We start from the raw sequence: 23,479 nt of genomic DNA, 5'->3' as shown, positions 1-23,479 counted from the left end.
TGGGTTGGTAAGATCCCCTGGAGAAGGAAATGGCAACAACTCACTCCAGCATTTTTGCCTGGGAAATCCCATGGACAGAGAAGCCTGCTGGGCTACAGTCCATGTGGCTGCAAAACAGTCCGACACAACTGAGCAACTAAACAACAAAGCATCAGTTACCTGTGACAGCTGTGTGATTTGGAGTTGGTGAACAGGCAGGGGTAGAGGCTAGAACGATGGGAGTGAATAATGGCCCCCCAAAAGACGTGTCCTAAACCCAGTAGCCTGTAAATGTTAACATTATTTGGAAAAAAGTGTCTTTGCAGATGTAATTAAGTTAAGGATGAGATAGGCTCATCCTGGATTACCTTGCTGTGCTCTAAATCCAATGACAAATGTCCTATTAAGAGACAAAAGAAAAGACAGAGAAGGCAGTGTAAAGATGCTTATTGGAGTAATAGGGCCTGAAGCCAAGCCAAAGAACAGATTCTCCCCTAAGACTGTCTGTAGGGAGTGCCACCCTGCCAACATCTTAATTTTGGCCTTCTGGCCTCCAGACTGTGAGAGAACAAATTTCTGTTGTTTTAAGCCACTAAATTGGTGGTAATTTGTCAGGGCAGCCACCAGAAACTAAAACAGATGGGCTGGAACCAGAATGTAACACTGTGAAATTGTACCTTATAGCACTAGGAGGGCTGCCTCCTTTCTGCTACCTCAGTTTTCATCCCTCCGGGGTTTACCTTTAGCTGAAAGTACATAGTAAAAAAAAAAGATCCCCAAGAACCTCACTGATGAATTATCCACTTAAGGGATCCTTCTCCTGATTCCCCGTAGAAGCAATAATAGGATTCAGAACACTGTTTTTGGCTGCAGTCTCAGGTCTGCCACATCAGGAACCTAAAAGCACTTAAGTTAGGGAAGTGTCTGTGTTTGTGTTTTCAGCCTCTCAGTTGCTTCCAACTCTGTGATCCCAAGGACTATCAGCCACTAGGCTCCTCTGTCCATGGAATTTTTCCAGGCAAGAATTCTGAAGCATAATTCTGAAGATAATTCTATCCTTACCTCCTCCAGGGGATCTTCCCCACCCCCACCTCTCCTACATCTCCTGCACTGACAGGATTCTTTTTTCTGGAGCGGGGGCGGGGGGACCCTGTGCTGGGTCTCCACAGCTGAGCCAGCTTTTCTCTGGGTGGGGTGGGGGGTGGCGCTACTCTCTAGCTGCAGTCTGCGGTCTTACTACAGTGGCTTCTCTTGTTGTAGGGCAAGGGGTCTAGGGCACCGTGGGCTCAAGACTTGCCGTTCCCGGGCTCTAGAGCACAGGCTCAATAGTGGTGACACTTGGGATTAGTTGCGCCCCAACATTCGTGATCTTCTCCCATCAGGGATCGAACCCATTTCTCCTGCATTCGCAGGCGATTCTTTGCCACTGGGTCACCTGGAAAGCCCCAAGTTAGGGAATTGCTAACCCTAATTGCGCTTTTCTTAAAAAAAAAAAAAAAACAAACTGTAAAATAACATAAAGGAAAGTTAAATTCATAACAATTACCTTGTTCTTGGATGCAAAACATCATAAAGCCATCGAGAAAAAAGTCTTACAAATAGTGACTGAAGTACACTGAATACTAGTAGTACTACCCATACTTTTTTTTTTTTTTTTAATGTAGTAGTAGCAGCAGCAGCAGCAGTACAGAGTGGTAGTTTTTATTCTGGATTTGTAAATCCAGGAAGGCCTTGTTTTGCGGTGGCCGGTCCCATGTCCACCTAGGTCTTTGAAGGGTTGCTAGTTTCCCACGGTGGAAACTGCCCCCAGGTCCCGGCCTCTCTCTGGGGGACTCTCGCGTTTAACTCCTCCCCAGTCCCCTACCCCACCGTCCACGTCCCCATCGGGCTCTAGAGGGAGCCCGCGGGCCGCACGCCAGTCGCCGATTCATTTTGTGGGAGGTCGCCTCGCCGGCGGACCTTGTTTCAGCACCTGCACCGCCGGGACCGACAGCCAATGGGGGCGCCTCCGCAAACATGGCCCCTTGTGCCCTCACAGTATTCGTGAGTCCCCCGCGCCCGGCTAACACAGACCAGAGACACATAGCCGCCCTCACGCGTGAATCCGCCGTGACCCGGCAGGGTCCCTCTTCGCCCGGGGAAGCCTGGTGGCCCGGCTCCTGCAGCTCCCGGGCTACATTCCGTCCCTCCCGCCAGCCGGTGTCTTGGCCGCCCGCCGTCCACGCCTTGTCGGGCTCCAGGGAAAACCCGGAGAGGCGGCCGCTCGGAGGCTCCCGGGAGGCGGCGCGGCGCGGCAGACTGAGCATGCGCAGTGAGCGAGGCCGGCTCGGCGCAAGAAGGAAGCGTTCGCGGTGATCCCGGCGGCTTCGCTGGGGTATGCGGTACCGGCTAGCGTGGCTGCTGCACCCCGCGCTGCCCAGCACCTTCCGCTCGGTCCTCGGCGCCCGCCTGCCGCCCTCGGAGCGCCTCTGTGGGTAAGCCTAGCGGAGCGTCCGGGCCCTCGGGGCCCGCAGGTCACGGTGGTTTGGAGCTCGGGTTGCAAAGTGGTGATTCAGCACTTAAAGCTGCCGCCGCCGCCTCCCCTCGCGCCGCCGGTCCCGGCGGCCTGGGGCTCGGGCGGCCGCACCGAGGCCGCCCGTGGCCCGGAAGGGCCGCGCGCCGGGCGGCAGCGAGGAGCCTTGCCCGGGAGAGAAGGGCGTCCCTCAGGCGGTGAGGACGGACGGAGGCTGTGACCCGGGTCACCCGGCGTGTGTCACAAGTGCTGGGGGCGCGGGGCACGGGCGCGGACAGTCACCTCTGCCCGCTCCCGGGAGCCGCACCGGGCCGGGCCACTCTCGGAGGAAGTCTGCCTGTGAGGGGCCAGGAACCCGAGGCGGACTGTTCCTGGCCACGGGGTAAAGGATCCGAGTCCGGGGACACTGCTTCTCACCTTCCTCTCAGCCCCGCTTGTTCCTGTGCGGACTGTTTCCACTCCTGTTTGGAAATGCCAGCCCTGGGAAGTGTAAAAGTTTGCCTGCTTCCGCCTTAGCGAGCAGCCGAGTGTTGGCTTTCCTGTGGGGGGACTGTGGGAGCCGAGAGACACCCTGGAAGCCCTTACAGTGGGTCCCCCGCTTTACACCTGAGACCACCGAGGCCCAGGGAGATGGTGCGATTTCCCCACAGATGCAGAGCTTGTGGCCAAAAGCAGGATTGGGACGCAGGTTTCTGCCATCCGGTGGCGTGCTCTCTCCACATGCCTGTTGTGTGTATACTAGAAATTTTCAGCGTTGTAGCGAACGCTGAATAATACCCTTTACTGTGAATAAAGGGGAATCGGCAAAGATGGGCAGTATTGTCTTGCCCTACTTAGATACAGTATTTGAACTCCTCCTCTGGTTTAAAAAATACCCTGAATCTACTAAGTGCAGGGCACAGTGATGATCCTCTGTGTAATGAACGTGGCCTGCCTTCAAAGTGGTTGGAATGGATTGAGATGGCACAAGAGTATAGCCAGTAAAAAGAGGTGTACTTGAGAGGGTCAGAAGACTGGGCAGTGTGTTTGAGAAGCACGGTTGCGGGGCAAAGATGGGGCTGCCTGGGCTGGCCTTTGAAGGAAAGGTGCGTGGGGATGGGTGTAATCTTTCCTGGGCGTGCAGGTTTGTCTGTGTTGGGAGCACAATCAGCAGATTAGTCACAGCCTTAAAGAATTTCCTTCGGGGAATTAGGAGCAAACAAGAACTGTGCTATAAAAGTAGAATGATGTTAGCCTGGCCTTTGGATTTGAGTTGGGCTCTTTCTAGTGAATAAAAGGTAGGGGGCCCTTAAGAGTTTTTGAGGTGGGAAGGGATGTTCATGAAGACTGCTAGTTTAGCATTTAATTTGGTGGCTGTGTGCAGGATCGTAAGGGAGTTGAAACTGGTTGGGACTTAGTCTTTACTGCCTGAACTAGGAGAGCAATAATGGTTCCAAAGGAGGCCGAATGCAAATGAAGAATCTGTGGAACTTTTCCCTCTCTGTTTCCCACTACACCACAGATTCCACTACAACATACAGAAAGATCCCTGAGTTGAGAGAGGGAAGTGAGGGTGCTGAACATAGGCAGGGTACCTCCCTGGGCCTCCTACGTGTAAGAACACTTACTAAAATTATTGCTAATAGGTTCTACAGAATTTGTGATTTTTAAAGAAAGCATCAATTTTAAATTTACACAACTACAATGTTTGTAAGTTCTACTTATAATTCGATTTTCTTTGTTTTTTCTCCTGTTCTTCACTTTCACTGATGAAGCCCAGAGCATGGGTTGAAGAACCAGAACTTCAAAGTAAAGTGGTTCTCAGAGAGGGAAATTGGAGATTCAAAGCACAATGATTGAGATCATCCATCTAGAAAGCTCTTCACTAAAAATTACTGGCTGAGGCTAGTAAGGAAAATGCAGGTCCAATCAAAGGGGTCATGGTGTAGTTTTCGGAAGGAACATACTATCATCTGAAGTTATCATATATTTAAATCTTGAGGAAGGTAATCAGTCTTACTTTCCATAATAGGAATGGGTTAAAAGGTATGGTTATGTAGCTGTTTACTGGAAGAACTGAGATTTAACCCAGGTCTGTATGGTGCCAGAGCAGGAGCTCTGAACTGTTATTCTTCCTCTGAACTGTAGTATTGGAGAAGACTCTTGAGAGTCCCTTGGACAGCAGGCAGATCAAACCAGTCAATCCTAAAGGAAATCAACCCTGAATATTCCTTGGAAGAATTGATGCTGAAGCTGAAGCTCCAATACTTTGGCCGCCTGATGCAAAGAACTGACTCATTGGAAAAGACCCTGATGCTGGGAAAGATTGAAGGCAGGTGAAGGGGGTGACAGAGGATGAGATGGTTGGATGGCAGCACTGACTCAATGGAGTTTGACCAAACTCCAGGAGATAGTGAATGACAGGGAAGCCTGGCGAGAGCTGCAGTCCTTGGCATCTCAAAGAGTCGGGCACTACTTAGCCACTGAACAACAATTGCCAATATTTGGCCATTTCTTTTCTGTTCTAATCTGTTGAGAAAGAGGTGGTCTTAAGGCATTTGTGTAAGATCAATTCATTTAGAAAGCAGCCTCATTGTTCCCTTTGTAGCCATATTGGATAAGTTGGGACTCTGCCAGATTATCTTAACCTGGGGGAACCTGCAGGTTGCCTAGTCCCTGGCAACCGCTTGAAACACCTGAGCATCAATCATCTCCCTTTACCAGTAGCTCTATTTGTATTTCTTTGTTCTACTGGCTTAAGCAATAGTGGTATGAGATTCAGACTTTTAAACCACTTTCAACCAAAACAATGACTTTTTAACAGTTTAAAAGGACAGGATGCCCTTGAATATCTTTAGCCACACACTTAAAAAGTTAGATTCTACTGTCTGCCTTAAAGGTTAGAGTTGGGGACGGTCTCATTAGGTAGTAATGTGGGGAGCAGAAACTCAGTATATGTTTCCTTGAGAATTGGCATCCTTTCCATTTTTTGTTTGGTATTTTAGCTCCCTTCAACTAGGTACCACAGGCTCAGCCTACATTTCAGTCAGGATGATAAGGCTAAAGCACTCTCCTTCCATAGCTTTAGCTCCTTTAAGGTATGCTGGGCTCTGGAGGCTTGGGTGGGGTGTTCCTAATTGGCTTGTTTTTGCCCTCACTCTTTTCTGTCTGTTCCTTCAGCCTTACTTAAGTATCAGTATTCTGTAGTGATCATTCACTGTGCTCAGTGCTGTGGGGATCCAGGGCCAGTTGATAAATTCTGTCCTCAAGGAGCATTCGGTCAAATTGGATTGAGTAGTTTCACTCCTTCATCTCTGACATTTTACGGAACATCTCTGCTTTGGTGTTCTGTTCCTTCTTTCAGTTTATTTTGAAAAGCAACTCAGTATTATTATAACAATATTCTTTTAAAATAGTACTTGTAAAATTCTTGTAGGGTTAAAAGCTATAAAAGCTTTTATTCCTCCCAAAGAACTATGTATTAAATATTTTCTCTTTGCCTATTAAGAATATGTTACTTAAAAAGAAGTGTGATTCATGAGCTGTTCCCTGAGGGGAAGCTATCACACTGCCTGACTTTTATCCCATGAATGAATCAGTGGTCTTCCTTCAAAACTGGTTTTCTCTGTTGATTTTCCTAGTTTTGCATATGTTGGTGTTATCATTTCCTTAGTTTAGCTTGAAAATTGGAGTAATCTTTGAATCTCTTTCCCCTTCACTGCCTATTTCAAAGATCAGACTGTTGAATCTTTCATCCTAAAGTTTCTTGGAGTAAACTTTTTCATCAGAATCGTAGTTCAGGCCATACTAAATCTTCTGTGAGATCTCACAGCTACAAGATTTATATTTTTTTCCCAGCCTCCTGTCTCCCTATTAGTTGATCCTTATCATATTAGTCCTACTAATATACCACTTTTCCCATGCTATTGACTTGTTTAGACACCACCAGTGGTTCTGCCCTATTTCAAGATGAAGTCCAAACTTTTTTTTGTTTTAAATCCAAACTTCCTGACCCAGCATTTAGGCATCTCATAAGCTGGCTTTAGCCCAACTTTTCCACCTAACATCACTCGTCTCTAGTCAGACTCACTAATTTACTGATTCTTGCATATGACCTGTTCATTCCTATTCTAGAATGCCCTTCCCTCTTTTCTTTATATAACTAAATCTCTCCTCCTTTTTAGACACTATAGAGGTCACACAGTTATCTTTCCTTTTTCTGAACTTAATGATTTTAAGATGTTTTGAAATATTTATTTGACATTTAACCATATACTGCCTCACTTATATACTCTCTTAATTATTTAATATTATACATGTCAGAGTATATAGGATGAAAAAGAATAACAAAATGAATACCTGTGTAGTCACCATGCAGTTAAGGAAATTTCAGTAACTTTGAAGCCCTCTGTGCTCACTTCCCATGAAGAGATAATGTTATCCTATATTTGGATAATCATTCCTTGATTTTTCTTTATTGTTTTAGTAATTTTAATATATTCCTAAGCAGTGCATCGTTTAGTTTTGTCTGCTTTTGACCTTTATGGAAAATTTTCTTCTCTGAGTTACTTCTTTTCATTTAACATTGTTTCTGAGATTCATTCACATAGATTTATGTGTTCAATGTTGAAAGATAATCTTATGTGACTATGTCACTAATTATTTTTCTCTTCTGTTGTTGATGGAGATTTGAGTTGTTTCTTTTTTTTAAATTTCCTATCACAGTATGTGGTAGGCTTAACCCAGTACCCAGTCCTCTCTACCTACATTCACTAGGATGCTGATCCAGTCACATGTACATGCTGTGTCCCATTTGAGCTTATTTAAATGTAAGTTAACTAAAATTAACAATTCTGTGCCTTAATCACCCTATCCACATTTCAGGTCATAAGTGTCTTGTGGCTGCCATATGTAGCAGTGCAGATACGGAACATACCCATCATCACAGAAGTTTTATAAAGCTGGCCAGATGTGTATTTGGACGATTGTCAAATATATATCTCTAGCCAGAACCTTTCCCCTGAATTTCAGATTGAGGTAAGAAATTTCCTGCCCTACATTTTCCTTTGGATGTCTGATATACATCCTAAACTGATCACACCCCAAACCTGTCTCCAAATCTTCTACCTCAGAACCTGCTCCTGCCACAGTCTTCTCCCTTATCTCAGTTAGACATCTCTGCTCTTCCACTTGTTTAGGGCCAGCAACTTGGAGTCACCCTTAACTACTTCTTTGTTCCCATGTCCCTCATCCAGTCAGCCTGTATATCCATATTCAGACCCTTGTCAGCGCCTGCACCCTTGCACCCGGCTTACTGTGATAGCCTCTTTACTAGCTTCCTTGCTTCTGCACTTGCCATTCTACATGCAGCCTGCTCCTGTCACCACTGGCAGCATGATCTTTCTGCCAAGTCATATATCTTTGCTAGGGAATATAGGAAAGTGTTGATCCCCATTTTGTTCAGATTTGAAGTCCTTTTAATGGTCAAGAAGGTCCTGTGGGGTCTGGCCTTTCGATACCTCTCTGATGTGATTTCCAAAATGCTCTCACCTCATCCAGTCACACCAGCCTCCTTGCTTCACTCCATCTTGCTCAGATCATTTGCACTCTTGTCCTGCCCAGAATGCTCGTGTACCAGTGAGATGACAGTGGGCTTCACAAAGAAGATGGTGTTTGAGCAAATGTCTTTGAAGGAAATATAAAATTTGGATGAACAGAGAAGGGAAAGAGAATATTTTAGATAGAAGGAGTGGTATTAGCAGAGGCTCAGAAATATATTGTCTGGTTCACAATATAGTCAAGGGATGATGAGATTTTATCCTAAAGGAAATAGAGAGCTTCAGATCCTTTTGAGTAGTAGCGTGACATATGTAAGCTGTGTTTTTGGATGATTAATCTGGCTGTTGTGGGAAGCACAGTTGAAATGCAGGCAGAGCTCGACAAAGGATAAAGAAGTAGTGCAAATAACGAGGAAGGAGAGTGTCTGCAGAAGATATGTGTGAAAGAAGATGGAGCAACTTTGATTGGGTGTGGGAGGAGGTGGAGGAGTCGAAGAGGCCTAAGAACTTGGGCCTGAGTAACTTTGAAATTAGCTAGGAGGGAGCACCATGCATGCTAAATCCCTTCAGTTATGTCCAACTCTTTGCAACTCCAGCTGTAGCCCTCCAGGCTCCTCTGTCCGTGGAATTCTCCAGGCAAGAATACTGGAGTGGATTGCTACACCCTCCTCCAAGGGATCTTCCTGTCCCAGGGATCGAACCCGCGTCTGTTATGTCTCCTGCACTGGCAGCAGATTCTTTACCACTAGCGCCACCTGAGTAGGGCTTCCCAGGTGGCTCAGCGGTAAAGAATCTCCCTGCCAACTAGAAGATGCAGGCTCGATCGTTGTGTTAGGAAGATCCCCTGGAAAAGGAAATGGCAACCCACTCCAGTATTCTTGCCTAGAGAATCCCATGGACAGAGGAACCTGGTGGGCTACAGTCCATGGGGTCGCAAAGAGTCGGACATGACTTAGCAACTAAACAACAACCACCACCAGTGTAGGAAAGGCTCTTCTGGAATGATTTAGCTGTAGGCAGTGGGAAAAGTCCAGCCAGGTGAGGTGTCAGTGCTGCTGGCTGGGTGACTGGTGTTCTAAAGGCATACCAAGAGGACGGGTTTGTCAGGTGCAGCAGTGGAGCAAAATAAAATAAAGATTAAAAAAAAAATCATAATGATTCTTTGCCCAGTATTACAAGCTACTTTATTTTAGGATGTATAGAGTTATATCTGGGGCCGCGAGCTCTGAAGGAGCAAGAGCCCCTGTAATGGTGTTCCTGGCACATAGTACTGTGTCTCGCTCATAGTAGGAATTCATTATTTGTTGGATGAATTTGACAGGGACCTGGGCTCCTGGAAATAGGAAGCCCTAGTGATAAATGTGGCAACCCACTCCAGTGTTCTTGCCTGGAGAATCCCCGGGACAGGGAAGCCTGGTGGGCTGCCGTCTATGGGGTCGCACAGAGTCGGACACGACTGAAGTGACTTAGCAGCAGCAGCAGCAGCAGTGATAAATGTCGGAGAAGGCGATGGCACCCCACTCTAGTACTCTTGCCTGGAAAATCCCATGAACAGAGAAGCCTGGTAGGCTGCAGTCCATGAGATCGCTAAGAGTCAGACATGACTGAGTGACTTCACTTTCACTTTTCACTTTCATGCATTGGAGAAGGAAATGGCAACCCACTCCAGTGTTCTTGCCTGGAGAATCCCAGGGACGGGGGAGCCTGGTGGGCTGCCGTCTATGGGGTCGCACAGAGTCCGACACGACCGAAGCGACTTAGCAGCAGCAGCAGCAGCAGTGATAAATGTAATTCAACTTTTGCTTACAGTTCACCATTTCTGTACTCTAAATGTCAGTGTAGCCAGTAACTAGTATTCGTGTGTGTGTGTGTTTCTTAATATAAAGAAATTAGAGGCTGTAGTGTTTTTCCAAGATTTCTTTCTGGTCTGAGTTATTCACAGGGACAAAGTTGGCTTCAAAAGGAACAGGACAGGAGATAGCACAGTGTGGTGGAAAAGAGCTCTACCTACAAAGGCTCAATTCAACTGGACTCTAGTCTTGGTTTGCCATGAGCTTGGCTGTGTGATTGTGGGTTGTTGGACCTGATCATCTTTAAAGTTCCTGCTAACTCCATGAATCTGAGACCTCATGTTGATAAAAGCTCTAATCTCCATTGGAACCTCAGAAGGAATTTTGCCTTGCTCTTTAGCTGTGCCTTGGAGAAGGCAATGGCACCCCACTCCAGTACTCTTGCCCGGAAAATCCCATGGGCGGAGGAGCCTGGTAGGCTGCATTCCATGGGGTTGCTAAGAGTTGGACACGACTGAGTGACTTCACTTTCACTTTTCACTTTCATGCATTGGAGAAGGAAATGGCAACCCACTCCAGTGTTCTTGCCTAGAGAATCCCAGGGATGGGGGAGCCTGGTGAGCTGCCGTCTATGGGGTCACACAGAGTCAGACACGACTGAAGTGACTTAGCAGCAGCAGCAGCTAGCTGTGCCTTGGACCTGAGAATAAGCAGGTTCTCATAATCATTTGAAATCATGATGCTGGTATAATTGAATTGCTGGCAGTAGAGATTGTGTTGTTTCATGAAGTGATATATAATAAATAATATTCCTTTGACAACTCATCTGATATGTATCAACATTTGTAGTCAATTGGGGCTCTTAATTGTTTTAATTGTTTAAGTATCTCTAGTTTCCTTTGTAGTGTAACAATAAAGTCTCAGTCAAGATCAGTTTATGAGGAAGGTAATGCCTTTTTTTGTATGTAATTTATTTTATTTTTAAAATTTTTATTGAAGTATAGTTGCTTTACAGATAATACTTCTTATTATCTGAGGTTTCTGTTACAGAAATCTAAGTTCACTTGCAATAGTAACTGGATAAAAAATATCCAACAATTCGGTGGCCAGCATAATGGGCCCTGCAACTCATTTTTTAAAAATATAAATTTATTTTAATTGGAGGATAATTACTTTACAATATTGTATTGGTTTTGCCGTACATCAACATGAATCCGCCACAGGTATACACGTGTTCCCCATCCTGAACCTCCCTCCCTCCTCCGTCCCCATACCATCCCTCTGGGTCATCACAGTGCACCAGCCCCAAGCATCTAGTATCCAGCATTGAACCTGGACTGGCGATTCGTTTCACATATGATATTATACATGTTTCAGTGCCATTCTCCCAAATCATTCCACCCTCTCCTACAGAGTCCAAAAGACTGTTCTATACATCTGTGTCTCTTTCACTGCCTTGCATACAGGGTTATCATTACCATCTTTCTAAATTCCATATATATGCGTTAGTATACTATATTGGTGTTTTTCTTTCTGGCTTACTTCATTCTGTATAATAGGCTCCAGTTTCATCCACTTCATTAGAACTGATTCAAATGTATTCTTTTTAATGGCTGAGTAATATTCCATTGTGTATATGTACCACAGCTTTCTTATCCATTCATCTGCTGATGGACATCTAGATTGCTTCCATGTCCTGGTTAACTCATTTGTTTTTGTTTTTTTCTGTCTACAAAAGAAAGTGGCTTGTGGGGCAAGCCTAGTGTATAATTGATTTTCTTAAGGAATGAGATTCTGGATTCAGTACTTGAACTGGTGATTTTTTTTTTTTCTTTTTGAAGAACACATGGCATTCTACATGCATGTTAAACATCAAACATCCTGCCTTTTAAGGAAAAACATAACGAATCTATTTAATACATAGCTAGTTTAAAACATTTTATATATATCAAAGTGATACAGGCAGTTTTTAAGAGTTCAATAGTACTAAAAGGTTTACAGCAAAAATCAGCAGTTCCCTTCTCTTACCCTGTCCCTTACTTTATGCTCCCCATAGGCAACCACATTCAACTCTTTAAGCTTTTTATTTTGAAATTTATTTTAATGTTTTGAAATTATATGCTAAGACTGTTATTCTTTGATTTCTTAATTTTAGAATTTATCTGTTGATTTGTTTTTACAATAGCTGGAGATTTAATATTTTTTTTGGCCACACCTTGAAGCTTGTGGGATCTTAATTCCCCAGCCAGAGCTTGAATTTGGGCCCTTGGCAGTGAAAGCGCAGAGTCCTAACCACTGGACCACCAGGGAATTCCCTAGATCAAGATTTAACTCTCTTCCCTTATCCATCCTTTTGACAAGTTATATCACAAATTTTGGATATAGTAGTCTTCTGTATTTACATTATTATGACTTTGCAAATACTACTCACTACCAGGCTAAATAGTGTAATCTGATTACATTCTTTTTCTTGTTCATATTTTTTGTCTTGGCCTTTTGTCGTTTTTTGTTTACTTATAATATTCCTGCTTTCCAGTTGCTCCCACAGCCACTTAGTACAATTTCCCACAGGACCAAACTTATTAAATGATCTATTGATTCCATGTTTTTCCCTTGGAGGCTTTCCTTCCAGACACTTTCCCTTCAGCTGCAGTCTGGACTAGTTTTGCTCCAGGCCTTTAGCAAAGTGGTTGCCTGGAATTTCCCTTTGTTTCTCTCCTGTACTGAATCTGTTTCCTGAATCTCATATTTTGTTCTATCTTGGTTTGCTCCTTCATTCAAGATACCTGGAGTATTTGAAACATGTATTCTAGTAACTACTTGAGAAAGAGAGCATGTACAAGATAACTTTTTAAAAGATCTAATGATTTCCTAAACTGAAAAGCATAGATCTGAGTTTTAGTATGAATCTACATATCTGTAGAATAAATCTACAGAGATGAGAGAGAGGATCTGAATGGCTTTTACTTTTCCATCTGGCACTAGAGTTGTAGAATTCTGAATACTTGAGAATTAAATGATTTTACAGATTAGCAAATGATTAAAGGAACAAATTTTTGAAGAGACCCTTTGTGGAACTTTGACAAGAAAAGACATAAAACTTCATTTTTTCTCCATTCTTTCAGTTGTTCTTTGCAGACTTCCACTATGTTTTTTTTCGTTTCAGCTTTTTGAGATATAACTGACATACAGAATGGTGTAAGTCTTTAGGTATACAGCATAATGATTTGACTTACATATATCCTGAAATGATTACTACAGTAAGTTTACTGAACATCCATTATTTCATATAAATACAAAATTAAAGAAATAGAAAAGAATATTTCTCCTGTGATGTGAATGCTTAGGGTTTACTCTTAAAACTTTCACATATCGTATTCAGTTCAGTTCAGTCGCTCAGTCGTGTCTGACTCTTTGCGACCCCATGAACCGCAGCTCGCCAGGCCTCCCTGTCCATCACCAACTCCCGGAGTTTACTCAAACACGTGTACATTGTGTCGGTGATGCCATCCCGCCATCTCATCCTCTGTCATCCCTTTCTCCTGCCCTCAATCTTTCCCAGCATCAGTGTCTTTTCCAGTGAGTCAGCTCTTTGCATGAGGTGGCCAAAGTATTGGAGTTTCAGCTTCAACATCAGTCCCTCCAGTGAACACCCAGGCGTGATCTCCTTTAGGATGGACTGGTTGGATCTCCTTGCCGTCCAAGGGACTCTCGAGTCTTCTCCAACATCACAGTTCAAAAGCATCAATTCTTTGGCATTCAGCTTTCTTTATAGTCCAACTCTCACACCCATACATGACTATTGGAAAAACCATAGCCTTGACTAAACGGACCTTTGCTGGCAAAGTAATGTGTCTGCCTTTTAATATGCTCCCTTTTAATATGTCTAGGTTGGTCATAACTTTCCTTCCAGGGAGCAAGCATCTTTTAATTTCATGGCTGCAGTCACCATCCACAGTGATTTTGGAGCCCAGAAAAATAAAGTGAGCCACTGTTTTCCACTGTTTCCCTATCTATTTGCCATAAAGTGATGAAACTGGATGCCATGATCTTCGTTTTCTGAATGTTGAGCTTTAAGCCAACTTTTTCACTCTCCTCTTTCACTTTCATCAAGAGGCTCTTTCGTTCTTCTTCACTTTCTGCCATAAGAGTGGTGTCATCTGCATATCTGAGGTTATTGAGATTTCTCCCGGCAATCTTGATTCCAGCTTGTGCTTCTTCCAGCCCAGCATTCCTCATGATGTACTCTGCACAGAAGTTAAATAAGCAGGGTGACAATATACGGCCTTGACGTACTCCTTTTCCTATTTGGAACCAGTCTGTTGTTCCATGTCCAGTTCTAACTGCTGCTTCCTGACCTGCATACAGATTTCTCAAGAGGCAGGTCAGGTGGTCTGGTAGTCCCATCCCTTTCAGAATTGTCCACAGTTTCTTGTGATCCACACAGTCAAAGGCTTTGGCATAGTCAATAAAGCAGAAATAGATGTTTTTCTGGAACTCTCTTGCTTTTTCAATGATCCAGCGCATGTTGGAAATTTGATCTCTGGTTCCTCTGCCTTTTCTAAAACCAGCTTGAACATCTGGAAGTTCACGGTTCACATATTGCTGAAGCCTGGCTTGCAGAATTTTGAGCATTACCTTACTAGCATGTGAGATGAGTACAGTTGTGTGGTAGTTTGAGCATTCTTTGGCATTGCCATTCTTTGACATTGCCTTTCTTTGGGATTGGAATGAAAACTGACCTTTTCCAGTCCTGTGGCCACTGCTGAGTTTTCCAAATTTGCTGGCATATTGAGTGCAGCACTTTGGCAGCATCATCTTTCAGGATTTGAAATAGCTCAACTGGAATTCCATCACCTCCACTAGCTTTGTTCATAGTGATGCTTTCTAAGGCCCACCTGCCTTCACATTCCAGGATGTCCGGCTCTAGGTGAGTGTGAGTGATCACACCATCGTTATTATCTGGGTCATGAAGATCTTTTTTGTACAGTTCTTTGTATTCTTGCCACCTCTTAATATCTTCTGCTTCTGTTAGGTCCATACCACTTCTGTCCTTTATCGAGCCCATCTTTGCATGAAATGTTCCCTTGGTATCTCTAATTGAAGAAGTGTCTAGTCTTTCCCATTCTGTTCTTTTCCTCTATTTCTTTGCATTGATCGCTGAGGAAGGCTTTCTCATCTCCTTGCTATTCTTTGGAACTCTGCATTCAAATGGGTGTATCTTTCCTTTTCTCCTTTGCTTTTCACTTCCCTTCTTTTCACAGCTATTTGTAAGGCCTCCTTGGACAGCCATTTTGCTTTTTTGTTTCTTTTCCATGGGGATGGTCTTGCTCCTTGTCTCCTGTACACTGTCACGAACCTCCATCCGTAGTTCATCAGGCACTCTATCTATCAGATCTAGCCCCTTAAATCTATTTCTCACTTCCACTGTATAGTCATAAGGGATTTGATTTAGGTCATACCTGAATGGACTAGTGGTTTTCCCTACTTCCTTCAATTTAAGTCTGAATTTGGCAATGAGGAGTTTATGCTCTGAGCCACAGTTCACTCCTGTTCTTATTTTTGCTGACTGTATAGAGCTTTTCCATCTTTGGCTGCAAAGGATGTAATCAGTCTGATTTCAGTGCTGACCATCTGGTGATGTCCATGTGTAGCATAGAACAGTGTTAATTATATTTATCATGCTGTAAATTATATTCCTAGTACCTGTTTATCTCATAACTGGAAATGTGTACCTTTTGACTATCTTCATACAATTCCGCCTTCCCCCATCCCTCTGCCTCTAGTTACTGCAAATCTGATCTCTTTATCCAGAAGTTTGTTTTTGAAATGTAATTAATCTCCACCATTGTTAGTTGCTGTTACACAACATTATAAATTGATATTTCTGTACATTTTAAATGATCATCACAGTAAGTGTAGTTACCATCTCTCATCATACAAAGATAGTATATAATTGTTGAATATATTCCCCACAGTGTACATTACATACCCATGACTCATTTATTTTGCAACTGGGAATTTGTGCCTCTTAATCTCCCACACTTATCTCTCTTTTTCCCACCGACCCACTCCCCTCTGGCAACCACCTGTTTGTTCTCTATATCTGTGATTCTGTTTCTGGTTGTTCATTTGTTTTGTTTTTAAGATTCTACATACAAATGAAATCATATAGTATTTGTCTTTCTTTCTGACTTATTTGGCTTAGCGTAATACTGTCTAGGTCCACCCATGTTGTTGCAAATGACAAGATTTTATTCTTTTTTATATAGTTGAGTGATATTCCATTGTGTGTGATATATACACACATATACATTTATCTCTCATATCTTTATTCATCTATTGATGTGCACTTAGATTACTCATAACTTGGCTATTGTAAGTCATTTTATAATGAAACGATATATTCAATAAGGGATTACTATCCAAAATGTACAAAGAACTCATACAAGTCAACATCAAAATATACAACCTGATCAAAAAATGGGCAGAGTGTCTAATAGATACTTATCCAAAGAAGACATGAAGATGGCCAACAGGCACATGAAAAGATGCTCATTGTCACTAATCATCAGGAATGCAAATCAGAACCATGATGAGGTATCACCTCAGATCTGTCAAGATGACTATTATCAAAAAGACAACAAATAAAAAATGTTAGGATGTGGAGAAAAAAACCCTCGTTCCCTGCTGGTGGGAATCAAATCGGTGCAGCCGCTTTTAGCCTCCACCAGTGGATCTTTGCAACACTGTTTACTGTGCTTAATGGTAATTATTTCCCTCTTTATTTATTAATTAAAATTCTGTGAGAAATAACTTTCTCCCTCCTTGTTCACTTATTTATTCATTTTTATCGGTATAGATTCACAGATATTTATTCTATTGGTTAAAATTCACTGCTGCTATTATTTGTTACACAAATTATTCTAGCTTTGGCCATTAGGAGCATCTTTGCCTTGGCTACTGTGTACTTTCAATAAGCTCCCATCTCTTTTAGAGAACTTCTTTACTTTTGGCTCCACAAGATGTTTCAGGCGCATCTTGTATTTTCTTTGCCCTTTCCCTGAGGTCAACCGCTTGTTTCCTTTTGGTGGAAAATGATGTTTAAGGATCACGATCTGGGCATTAGATGTAATTACAGTCACTGAGGCGCTATTGCTCTTAGTGGATAGTCTAGCTACCCTCATACATACACGCATTTATATTTCTAAATTTCTATGTGTCCCAAGTCATGAGTTTGTGTTGATATCTCTGATTCTAATTTAGTATTAAAAAGCTTATTTTAGTCTTTTCTTTTTCCTTATTTAGAATTTCTTCTTCTGACATTGAGTATACTGAATTTCATTATCTACAATTTGTTTACTTATTTGATCAGTTCTGGTATACATATAAGGTACTTTCATAATTGCTAACCTATACCTCTGTAGGAAACACTTTTGATAACTATATCATAACATTTACATACAGCTCCTATATTGTATCCAATAAAAATACTATTTCCCAATTAGTTGTTAGTTTATTTCTTTCCCACTCTTTTCAGTATAATTATGTTAATTTTTTATACAGCTAGTTTCTCTTATTAGTATTTTTATTTTATTTAGTATTATTATTTTGCACATTCACATTGACTGATTTAATGGCTTATTTTTATTGTTTTTATTGCAAAAAATACATATATTGCGACTTACCATTTTAACCATTTTTAAGTGTGCAGTTCAGTGGCACTAACTGTATCACATCAGTCTAATTACTTTGTTTGCAACCATCGCAGCCCTCCATCTCCAGAACTTTTTCATTTTCCCAAACTGAAACTCTGTCCGACAAACTCCCAGTTCCCCCTTCCCTTCAGCCCCCAGTGACCACGATTCTGCCTTCTGGCCCTGTCTCTGTCTACCTTAGATATCACATATAAGTGGAATCAGACAGTCTTTGTCCTTTTGTGACTAGTTTGCTTCACTTAACATAACGTCTTCAAGATTCATTCATGTTGAGATTCTGTAAACTGTACTTGTCAGAGTCTTGGGAATTCTTGATATTATCACTGCCACTAAGGGGCCCTGAGACGGGGACTCTTGACTTCGCTGCTCCTCTTGAACCAGAATAGTTTTATGACTTCTATATCTATAAGGTTTCAGTAGAGGAAAGCATATTAAAAAAAGTAGTTTAAGAATCACATTATGAATAGTATTCAAGCCTCTACTTTAATACTTGGTGATCAGGTACTTCTAACAGGACCTGGTCAGTGAAGACTGTTCTAACTGTTCATTAGTTACATAAGCGTCACGAACTGTCCTTATGCCTTCCACCATTAGACTTAGTTTTGCCTGCTGAGGCAACACAAAGTGGGTTCACTCGTTTTCCTAATAGCCTTGAATATTTGAACATTGCTTTTATGGACTGGTGATGGTATTGTGAAAGAGTCCATTCTGATACGGATCCTTCGGGGACTGGGCGAGAATGTAGATAATTATTCTTTGGCTTGCATTGCTTTTGGGATTCTGGAACCACAAGACCTGGACCCTGCCATTTACCTCTGTGTGACCTGGTGATCATTATTGCCCTATTCAAGCACTTTTCCTCAGCAGCAAAATGAGGAGAATAATAATATTTATCACACAAGTTTGTGGTGAGAATGAAATGAGGAAATGCATATAGTGTGTATGTCTTCATCATATAGTTAAGTGTTCAGTGAATGCAAACTAATGACAATAACAGTGCAGCCAGTGCTATGAAGAGCAGAAGTGTTACGTATTTATTTTATTTTTGAATGGAACAGCAGGGCTATAAGTTCAAAGTTGTAGGCAGCCACCTAGATGGGGCTTGAGGGAGAAGTTTTTTTTTTTTTAAAGTCTGTATCTAAATAGAATCAGTGTATTAGAAAACAGACACATCACTTTTCAGACAAAGGTCCATATTGTCAAAGCTATGGTTTTTCCAGTAGTCATGTGTGGATGTGAGGGCTGGGGCATATAAAAGGCTGAGAACTGAAGAATTGATGCTTTCGAACTGTGGTGCCAGAGAAGACTCTTGAGAGTCCCTTGGGCTGCAGGATCAAACCAGTCAGCCCTATAGGATGTCAACCCTGAATATTCATTGGAAAGACTGATGCTGAAGCTCCAATACTTTGGTTACCTGATGTGAAGAGTCGACTCACTGGAAAAGGCCTTGATGCTGGAAAAGACTGAAGGCAAAATGAGAAGGAGAGGCAGAGGATAAGATTAGATAGCATCACTGATTCAATGGACATGAATTTGATCAGACTCCAAGAGATAGTGAAGGATAGGGGAGCCTGCCGGGCTATATAGTCCATGGGGTCACAAAGGGTCAGACATGACTTAGCGACTGAGCATCAACAACAAACCCATTCAAGTCCACTGAGTTTTATCTCTTCAAAGATTCTTTCTTTACTGAGCTGAAAAGTATTCAATACAAAGAATAAAGACGACTTAATAGTCTACTATCCAGAGATACGACTTGCCTGGTAGCTCAGATGGTAAAGAATCCACCTGCAATGCAGGAGATGGTGCAATCCCTGGTTTGGGAAGATGCTCTGGAGGAGGGCATGACATCCCAATCCAGTATTCTTGCTTGGAGAATCCCCATGGATAGAGGAGCCTGGCAGGCTACAGTCCATGGGGTTGCAGAGTTGGACACCACTGGGACTAAGCACATCCATAGATAACCTTACTGAATGTTTCTGTGGGTATCATTCTAGGGATCTAGTCACTGTACATAAGTTAAGCTTTTTAGCTTAATGGAGTGGTTGAGAAGAGCATGGTGTTTTGATGTCTAAAGACTTGGGTTTGTATCTTGGTCTTTTTATTTAATGACTGCGTGTCCCTAGCCTAATAATGTGAATAATGGAATCTACCTAAGGGGTTTGTTAAAGGTGTAATTCCCATAAAGAATTTGTACTGTGTAAAATATTGACTGAGCATCAGGAAGAGACTGTCCCAGTGCCCTGCCTGTGCTCCTTTTAAGGCAGATCCTATTACTTGTCCCTTTTCATACTGTTCACTGGGTTCAAATCAGGAAAGGAGTGTGTCAAGGCTGTGTATTGTCACCCTGCTTATTTAACTTCTCTGCAGAGTACATCATGAGAAATGCTGGGCTGGATGAAGCACAAGCTGGAATCAAGATTGCCGGGAGAAATATCAATAATGTCGGACATGCAGATGGCACCACCCTTATGGCAGAAAGTGAAGAGGAACTAAAGAGCCTCTTGATGAAAGTGAAAGAAGAGAGTGAAAAACTTGGCTTAAAGGTCATATTCTTTGCAGCCAAAGATGGAGAAGCTCTATACAGTCAACAAAAACAAGGCCAGGAGCTGACTGTGGCTCAGATCATGAACTCCTTATTACCAAATTCAGACTTAAATTGAAGAAAGTAGGGGAAACCGCTAGGCCATTCAGGTATGACCTAAATCAAATCCCTTATGATTATACAGTGGAAGTGAGAACTAGATTTAAGGGCCTAGATGTAATAGATAGAGTGCCTGATGAACTATGGAATGAGGTTCCTGACACTGTACAGGAGACAGGGAACAAGACGATCCCCATGGAAAAGAAATGCAAAAAAGCAAAATGGCTGTCTGGGGAGGCTTTACAAATAGCTGTGAAAAGAAGAGAAGTGAAAAGCCAAGGAGAAAAGGAAAGATACAAACATCTGAATGCAGAGTTTCAAAGAATAGCAAGAAGAGATAAGAAAGCCTTCTTTAGCGATCAGTGCAAAGAAATAGAGGAAAAGAACAGAATGGGAAAGACTAGAGATCTCTTCAAGAAAATTAGAGATACCAAGAACATTTCATGCCAAGATGGGCTCGATAAAGGACAGAAGTGGTATGGACCTAACAGAAGCAGAAGATATTAAGAAGAGGTGGCAAGAATACACAGAAGAACTGTACAAAAAAGATCTTCACGATCCAGATAATCATGATGGTGTGATCACTCACCTAGAGCCAGACATCCTGGAATGTGAAGTCAAGTGGACATCACTTGAAGAACAAGCATCACTATGAACAAAGCTAGTGGAGGTGATGGAATTCCAGTAGAGCTATTTCAAATCCTGAAAGATGATACTGTGAAAGTGCTGCACTCAATATGCCAGCAAATTTGGAAAACTCAGCAGTGGCCACAGGACTGGAAAAGGTCAGTTTTCATTCCAATCCCAAAGAAAGGCAATGCCAAAGAATGCTCAAACTACCGCACAATTGCACTCATCTCACATGCTAGTAAAGTAATGCTCAAGATTCTCCAAGCCAGGCTTCAGCAATATGTGAACCGTGAACTTCCAGATGTTCAAGCTGGTTTTAGAAAAGGCAGATGAACCAGAGATCAAATTGCCAACATGCGCTGGATCATTGAAAAAGCAAGAGAGTTCGAGAAAAACATCTATTTCTGCTTTATTGACTATGCCAAAGCCTTTGACTGTGTGGATCACAAGAAACTGTGGACAATTCTGAAAGAGATGGGACTACCAGACCACCTGACCTGCCTCTTGAGAAATCTGTATGCAGGTCAGGAAGCAGCAGTTAGAACTGGACATGGAACAACAGACTGGTTCCAAATAGGAAAAGGAGTACATCAAGGCTGTATATTGTCACCCTGCTTATTTAACGTCTATGCAGAGTACATCATGAGAAATGCTGGGCTGGAAGAAGCACAAGCTGGAATCAAGATTGCCGGGAGAAATATCAATAACCTCAGATATGCAGATGACACCACCCTTATGGCAGAAAGTTAAGAGGAACTAAAAAGCCTCTTGATGAAAGTGAAAGAGGAGAGTGAAAAAGTTGGCTTAAAGCTCAACATTCAGAAAATGAAGATCATGGCATCTGGTCCCATCACTTCAATGGAAATAGATGGGGAAACAGTGGAAACAGTGTCAGACCTTATTTTTGGGGGCTCCAAAATCACTGCAGATGGTGACTGCAGCCATGAAATTAAAAGATGCTTACTCCTTGGAAGAAAAGTTATGACCAACCTAGGTAGCATATTAAAAAGCAGAGACATTACTTTGCTGAGTAAGGTCCGTCTAGTCAAGGTTATGGTTTTTCTTGTGGTCATGTATGGATGTGAGAGTTGGACTGTGAAGAAGGCTGAGCGCCGAAGAATTGATGCTTTTGAACTGTGGCGTTGGAGAAGACTCTTGAGAGTCCCTTGGAGTGCAAGGAGATCCAACCAGTCCATTCTGAAGGAGATCAACCCTGGGATTTCTTTGGAAGGAATGATGCTAAAGCTGAAACTCCAGTACTTTGGCCACCTCACGCAAAGACTTGACTCATTGGAAAACACTTTGATGGTGGGAAGGATTGGGGACAGGAGGAGAAGGGGACGACCGAGGATGAGATGGCTGGATGGCATCATGGACTCGATGGACGTGAGTCTGAGTGAACTCTGAGAGTTGGTGATGGACAGGGAGGCGTGCTGTGATTCATGGGGTCGCAACGAGTCAGACACGACTGAGCAACTGAACTGAAAGCTCAACATTCAGAAAACTAGATCATGGCATCTGGTCCCATCACTTCATAGCAAATAGATGGGGAAACAATGGGGATAGTGAGAGACTTTATTTTTGGGGGCTCCAAAATCACTGCAGATGATGACTGCAGCCATGAAATTAAAAGACACTTACTCCTTGGAAGAAAAGCTATGACCAACCTAAACAGCATATGAAAATGCAGAGACATTACTTTACCAACCAAGGTCCGTCTAGTCAAGGCTGTGGTTTTTCCAGTAGTCATGTATGTGAGAGTTGGACTATAAAGAAAATTGAGCGCCAAAGAATTGATGCTTTTGAACTGTGGTGTTGGAGAAGACTCTTGAGAGTCCCTTGGACTGCAAAGAGATCCAACCCGTCCATCCTATAGGAAATTAGTCCTGAATATTCATTGGAAGGACTGATGTTGAAGCTGAAACTCTAGTACTTTGGTCACCTGATGTGAAGAACTGACTCATTGGAAAAGACCCTGATGCTGAGAAAGATTGAAGGTGAGAGGAGAAAGGGATGATAGAGGATGAGATGGTTGGATGGCATCACCGACTCGATGGACATGAGTTTAAGCAAGCTCCGGAAGTTGGTGATGGTCAGGGAAGTCTGGCGTGCTGCAGTCCATGGGGTCGCAAAGAGTTAGACACAATTGAGTGACTGAACTGAATTACTTGTACACTGGATTGCTCACTCAAGGACAGGGCTTCTACAGACTTCTCTCTTTCTCCTTCATAATCAGTTTTTACCCCCTCTCTTCATTTAAGCCCTTTCTGATTTAGACCTTGAAAAATAAACATGTGAGAGTTTAATGCATAGAGTTTTTTGTGTTTTGATGAGGTTGTCTCCTGGTTTTAAGTGGATTAAATTGGTTGCAGTTACACATTGTTTCTGGATGATCAAGTCAGAACTATAAACTTGGGTCTTTCATCCTTAGCACTATTGACATTTGGGGCGGGATAATCTGGGCATGAGCATTATCCTGTACATTGTAGAATACTTAGCAGCATCCCTGGCCTCTGTTCACTAGTTGCCAGTTGCACCCTTCCATTGTGACAGTTCAGTTATGACACATTGCTGAATGTCTCCTTGGTGAGCAAGTGGTTCTGTTGAGAACCACTGATTATAAACAGTGGCTCGCCTATAGTGATTATAAAGGGATAATTATTTACCTG

General features: G+C 42.7%; 1 protein-coding gene across 3 annotated transcripts in view; it reads left to right on the top strand.

The window, feature by feature from the left end:
- Positions 1-2,355: 2,355 nt before the first annotated feature.
- Positions 2,356-23,479, top strand: part of IDE (insulin degrading enzyme) — a 98,252-nt gene continuing 77,128 nt past the window's right edge. For all 3 annotated transcript variants that reach the window (XM_068961699.1, XM_068961698.1, XM_068961697.1), the window contains exon 1: positions 2,356-2,453. In XM_068961699.1, the coding sequence (XP_068817800.1) occupies positions 2,356-2,453 (98 nt within the window). The remainder of the gene's footprint in view (positions 2,454-23,479) is intronic.

The sequence above is a fragment of the Capricornis sumatraensis genome, chromosome 23 (assembly GCF_032405125.1).
Source record: "Capricornis sumatraensis isolate serow.1 chromosome 23, serow.2, whole genome shotgun sequence".
NCBI classification, from domain to species: Eukaryota; Metazoa; Chordata; class Mammalia; order Artiodactyla; family Bovidae; genus Capricornis; species Capricornis sumatraensis.
The sequence above is the reverse complement of the archived record's forward strand: the minus strand, read 5'-3'. Positions and strand labels throughout refer to the sequence as shown.